The sequence below is a fragment of the Pteropus vampyrus genome, unplaced genomic scaffold (assembly GCF_000151845.1).
Source record: "Pteropus vampyrus isolate Shadow unplaced genomic scaffold, Pvam_2.0 Scaffold35, whole genome shotgun sequence".
NCBI lineage: Eukaryota > Metazoa > Chordata > Mammalia > Chiroptera > Pteropodidae > Pteropus > Pteropus vampyrus.
In genome coordinates this window covers 58,750-65,161 of record NW_011888816.1, presented here as the reverse complement: position 1 = coordinate 65,161, position 6,412 = coordinate 58,750, and the positions used below count along the sequence as shown (strand labels likewise).

Sequence of the window (6,412 nt, the reverse complement as noted above, 5' to 3'; positions counted from 1 at the left end):
GTTCTCTGAGCACTAGGGGTCTCCTCTCTCCCTAGAATCAGAAGACTTCTTGGAGCTTTCCCTGGCCACGTTCCCACTTCTGGGCTTCCGGTTGCCTTGAGTCTACACATTGGGGAATACCAAAGTGAAAAGAGAAAAATTTAGCGCCATTCGATGGTAATTGGCATTCTGGTGCTCTCCAAAGCACCTGCTTCTGTCTGCATTTCAGAGTCCTCGGTCAGCTGCACTGTGCGGTCTGTCCAGGCTTCGGAGCTGCAGTCCCTGGAGAGACAGGGGTGGCGTGTGCCTCTTCCATTTTATCTGGAACTGGAACCCTCTGTTCTATTTCAAGCTGTGATCTTTATGAAGCCTTTTAAAATATTCACCAAATAGTTGCTCTTATGAGGGGTTGGATATACAAGAAATATATTGGTGGAATGCATGGTCAGCTGGTATATAATGAGCCAGTCTAGCCAAGATTCTTAAGAATGAGCAGTCGACGCCAAAATTCTTTAAAAAAAAATAAAAACAAAGAAAAACCCTCTCTCGTTCCTCAATTTGGGTTTACCACTCCGAGTAACCTGAGACTTGGAAAATTAAGTGGTTGGCACAGCGTTAGGACCCACAAGGGACAAATGTGTCTTTGTTTTTGGTTGTTGGCCCCTCTTGCCGCATAGAATCCCACGGGTGGTAAAAGTTCAACACATTTTGTTTAACTGAATCGATGGGCAGGTGTTATATGCTGTTGTTCTCTCTAAGCATCAGTTAATTTTGTGAAGTAAAGCTCATAGCTGTCATTGGAGTTATGGCTTTTCCGAGGCGGTGGTGACGGACAGGAAGTCGTAGTACCAACTCTCTCCAGAGCAGCATCATCTGGTGGCTGGACTCTTGGCCGAGGAGATACAGAGCACCAGAGCCATTTCTTTATCAAGGACAATCCCCTGTGCTCCCGAAGGCTTTCCAGCTACTGATATTGTCCTCCTCGCATTTCTGCAAGGCGAGAGCAGTGTCCTTGTTTTAGAAGCCAGGAAACTGAACCACAGATGCTCATGGGGACACAGGTGACGTGAAGGAATGGGCTCCCCCCAACAATGAGTGGCTGCCAGTGCGTTAGAGCCAGGGAACTTGGCTGAATCTCTGGTCTAAACACAGAAGACCGTGTCCCTCGACTTTTATTACGGCATAATTCATGGGAAATAAACTTCGCCCATTCTGTGTGTGCACATTGATCCGTTTGGGCTGTTGTATATGGCTGTGTAACCATCACTAGAAACAAGATGCAGAATGTTTCTATATGCCTAAAGTCCCCCAGGTCCCTTTGCGGTCAGTCCCTTCCTCTATCTGCTTCTGCTTCTGGGGTTGTCAATTACACTACCATCTGGGGTTGTCCATTACACACCCATCTGCTTCTGGGGTTGTCAATTACACTCTATTCATTTTGGCTAATGATGTCCCAATGCCAGACAACAGAGAAAATCAGAGGGCCAGGACTGAGCCCGTCTGAGAGGGGCACAGGGAAGGATGCTGAATGCCACACAGCCGCTGTTCGGGCTCACACTGCTCTTTTCTTCAGCAAAAAAACGAACCCCCTAAACTTTGTGGGGAAAAAAAGCTAACGTGCACTAACTCCCCCGAATGCCAGAAATTCAAAATGACCGGGATCAAAGGACCGTGCAAACAGGACTGCTTCCCTCTGCCCTCCTGAGAAGCATGTTCCAGTCACATGTGCAGCCAGGTCCGTGAGGGCCACGAGGCAGGAGCGGTGACCCGAGGGAACCCCCATATTGTCCCTATAGACTTTCCCTCAATGCCCTGTAGCACTGCCACTGCCAAAGGGGCCACTGCCAATTCTAAGCCAGCCTTTCAGGATTCTATAATTTGGGGAGAAGGGAGGAGGCATTTATTCGATTTAACAAATATTTAGTGGCCATCACTACATGCTTTAAGAGATTTTTTAAAAAACACAGGATAGCCCCCATTTCCAAAGAGCTCTGCCCCGAGGTGGCGGCACCCTACAGAGTCAGTCAGATCTATGCTATTTTGTCAAGAAAGTATGAGATTACTGAGTACTTCCAGGAAGTAAGGAAGTCACTGTCCTCCTCCGCAGGGGACAGTTAGGGGGCAGTAGATGGAGCCTGGACCCTGAGTATGACAGCTGCCCCCACTTACCAGCTGGATGACCTTGACAAAGTCAAATTGCCACCTCTGAACCTCAGCTTTCTTACCTGCAAAATGGGAAAAGAATGTCTAGTTTGCAAGATGGCCGTAACTGTGACATCCCTATGCCCAGCCCTCATCTCCTCAGCCTCCCTGGGGGCCAGCTCAGGACGTAGACGTGCCCATAGCAAGAGAGGGCAGGATCAGACAGCGGTTCTCACGTTGGAATCACAGGGGAAGGTTTAAAAACCCTGATGCTCAGGCCAGTCCAGTCTTCGAAATCAGACTCCCTGGGGTTGGAGGCCCGGCATCAGGTTTTTGTAAAGCTCCCAAGTGATTCCACTGGGCAGCCGAGGTCGACAGCCACCGATCCAGGAGATAAGAGAAGCCAGGTGGAATTATTTTGTCCCTACAGGACGCACATTAGGGGAGGTTGTTGTGACTACTTACTGTTGATTTGAGTACGTCACTCTGTACACTTTGAAGTTTAAGAACCACAAAAGTTAGATTTATCCAGAACTTTCTACACTGCAAAACACCTTCACATTCATGAGGAAATCTGATCTTCAGAGAGATTTTAAAGATGAGGAGGAAACTGTAGCCTGGAGAATTTGTTGAGAAGCAGAAAGTGCATCAAGTTAACAGACAAACGGGTCTGGAGTAACCATCTGGTTTCAAAACCCTCCCTTCTTCCAGCGGCCCCACCGCCCAGTCAGTCTCTGAGAGGCAGCTGTGGTCCAGACCTTTGCTCCAGGCCCCTGTGTCCAACCGCCCCTTCTGTATTTCCCTTGGGTGTTAGCGCCCGGGTGACTCACACCGTCCAGCTCTGCAGCAGGCGGTTTCCTACGAGCCCTGCTCTGGTGTGTCCCGTCTTTGTGTGGGCGCAGCCACTGTTATCTCCACTGACACCTCCTCACCTTCACCTAGCGCAAGAGTCGGCAGCCCCGGCACAGCGTGTGAATCCGTGCACTTCCCCTGGGCGCTGCTTCTCCCTGGATGCTTCCAGTGGCCCCCACGAACTCCTTCTTCTCGCTCCCCATTCCCTGCTGGATCCACCAAGGTCTAGGAGTTGGGCAGAGTTTCTTCACGGAAAAAAACTGAGCATTCCTGAATGTCCGACGTGTAATACTCCATACATACACACACTCCATACACACAAACACACACATGTGCAATGCACGCATACTTCTCAAAACTGCTCGATCCGGTGTGTCAGACACTGGGAGCATTTTCCATGACAAATCCTTTAGTAAAGGGCTTGAAAACACTCAGAAGTATGCAGCCTGCCTTCTGTTGGTTACGGCTATGGGACCACAGGCAACTGTAACTCTTCAGACGTCCCACCTGTAACATGGGGAAGGTGATGCTCACTCATGGGATGTCGTGATGACTAAATGCATAAGATGCCTGCACACACCAGTGCTGACAAAAAGCTAGGGCGGTATTCCTCTGTGAGGCAGAAGGAAGGACAGACGTATTTGCCAGGTGCCTAGGACCCGCAATGCTCCGGTGGGGAGTTTCTGAATTAGCATCACCGGATGCTGAAAACGGGCGGTGAGGTGACAGCTGTTACCCCGCGGGTGAGGGTCTGTGCCCGGCCAGGGTCTCCTTCAGGTAATGACGTCTGAGGGCACGTGTTCCATGGGGGGTCACCGCTGTTCTCTCTTCCAGGGGATGAACAATCAGTACGTCCGCCGGGAGGTCTTCTGCGGGAACACCTGTCACGAACTCAAACGCTTCTGGGAAAGAGAAATTGGCAAACAGACTTACTACCGAGAATCGGAGGAACACCGCCTGGGAAGAAGTGCGCTGAGGAAGTATGCGGCGTGTTTGTCTGTTTTTTATTAATTAACGTTTTAAAATAGACTTTATTTTTTAGAGCAGGTTCACAGCGAAACTGAGCAGAGAGTAGAGTTCCCATATACCCTTCCCTCCTGGCACGACCTCTCGCTGTCAGCATCCCCACCACAAACATATGTTGACACATCGCGATCACCTTGTGGGTCGACGTTTTCAAAGCAAAACTCATTTCTCCAGAAGACCGCCAGACAGGCATCTCAGAGGACGTAATTGTTTTAGGTTCCCGTACATACGTTGCTGCCGCCATCTATAGTTATGGGCAGGGATCTTTTAAATTCTTCTAAGTTAACAAGTCTACGCTCTAAATCTCATCTTCACAAACAGAAACGTCTCTCCTCCCTGTCATCAGTTCTAGCACGTGAGGGTTACGCTCAATCTGGGGAGCAGGTCAGCAGACGTGTTCAGGAAAAGCAATCAGTCGAGGAGATGACAGTGACCAATTCTCAGTGCTCGTGTGTGTAAAGACACAGGCTGCTCTGCTGTTACAGGGGAGGGTCGTGGGCTTGCACCCCTCGGATGTGAGTCCCCATTCCAGCCCGGCCAGGCTGCCCAAGTGGAGAGCAGTAACTCACGTGAGCAGACCAGAGTGGCTGTCACTGTGGAGACAATGACAGCTCACCACCTTCACACACTCTGCTTCCTGATGGCCATGGAGAGCCACCCACAGGCAACAGTAAGGGACATGCCTGTCTGGGTAGTCTACCCCCTCATAAAACAGCTCAATCACTATCTGCTCATTAAGGACACAGTTTGTGCATGGGGCAGGTGAGTGCCGGCCCCACGGCAAGGCTGGTGACTCCGTACTGTCAGGCCAGGGTCACTGGGCTGAGAACATGCATTCATTCACATGAGTTAAATTCACCGTTGGCCCCCAAACCCTCTCTTGAGCCCTAGAGGGGAACCCAGTGCCTTCTACATAGAGAGTTGTGCTCAGCCATATTCCTGGCCACCAGCAAGAGGAAGTAGGCTGCGCTCCCTGCTGGAACCTCGTGTTAGGGCGTCTCGTCCGGGGTTTCTCTGAGAAGCTGCATTGGGCGGTCGTCATTTCTGCGGTCTCGGCCATCTTCATTCCCCCCGGCCAGGCCACTCAGCATGTTGCACACCAGAGACCACAGTGAGTCCCACGCCATGGGTGCGTGCGTGTCCCCTGGGGAGCACGCAGAAGGCCTTGGGCGGAGTGACACTGGCCTGAGGAGGATGTAAGAATCGCAACCTAAAAGTGAGGTGCAAGCCAAAGAGTGAGCAAAACAGGCTCTGAAACAAACTATGCGGATTATTAAAACGTTAAAATACACGTGTGCAGGATCTGTCCACGCGGGTAACAAAGGACTGCAAGAAACAAGCTTTCCGGTTGGTGGGACGGCGAGGCTACAACTCATTAGTGACCCTCCGCCCCTTCTTCTGATTTGAACCTGGTGGTCTGGTTCTAGAGCGTCTCTGCTCTTAACCACTATCCGTCTTGTTCCCTCACAAAACAGAGAAAGTAGACAGACACCAGATCATTAGGTCGTTCTGAGGCTTGATGAGAAAATGAGTGAAGGGCTCGGGGACGCCAGCTCCCCTCCGCCCTCCTCACCCTCACTTAATCCAGGATCCCCGACGGCAGCAGCAAGGTGACAAAGGGAGGGTCCCAGCCCTTCGGGTCTCTGAGTGTGTCCGCAAAGCTTCCCGTGCCTCAGTTTCCTCCTTATTATCTCTAGCGCAGAGAAGTGAGAGGGATGTTGGGGAGTCATTGCCTTTTATTAGTGGAGAAGAGTTGGTTGATAGCATTATTCAAGCGTTCTATATCCTTACTGATTTCTTGTCTACTTGTTTTATTGATGGTTGAAATACGTGTTTTGAAATCTTCCGCTATACTTGGGGATTTGTCTGTTTCTCCTAACAGTTCCATCACATTTTGTTTCATGGATTTCGAAGCTCTGTTACTGGGTACATAAATGTTTAAGACTGTTATATCTTTTGGATGAATTGACCCCTTGATTACAAAATGACTCTCTGTCTCTTTGATGATATTTGTTGCTATGAAATCTATCTAATCTGATATTAATATAACCACTCCAGCTTTTTTTCATTAGGGTTAAGATGGCATATTTTTCCATCCTTTTACTTTTGAGCTATTTGTGTCTTCATATTTAGTGATTGTCTTGTAGGTAGCGTACATTTGGATATTGCTTTTTTATCCAGTTTAACTATCTTTGCATTTTAATTGGATCGCTTACATCATTAACATTAATTTGCATGATTGGCTTTAAAACTATCATCTTGCTATTTGTTTCTTTTTTCTCTCATCTATTCTTCATTTCCTTTTTTTTTTTTTTTCTTGCCTTCTTTTGGAATAACTAAATATTTTTGTGATTCCATTTTATCTCCTCTGTTGACTTTTTAGCTATATTTCTTTGCGTTATTTTAGCGGTGA

General features: G+C 48.8%; 1 protein-coding gene across 1 annotated transcript in view; it reads left to right on the top strand.

Annotated features, from left to right (window-relative positions):
* The first annotated feature begins 3,753 nt into the window (after positions 1 to 3,753).
* The window catches only part of FAM240A (family with sequence similarity 240 member A), a 3,668-nt gene continuing 1,009 nt past the window's right edge, over positions 3,754 to 6,412 (top strand). Inside the window, exon 1 of the mRNA XM_023529018.1 lies at positions 3,754 to 3,953. Within this exon, the coding sequence (XP_023384786.1) occupies positions 3,754 to 3,953 (200 nt within the window). The remainder of the gene's footprint in view (positions 3,954 to 6,412) is intronic.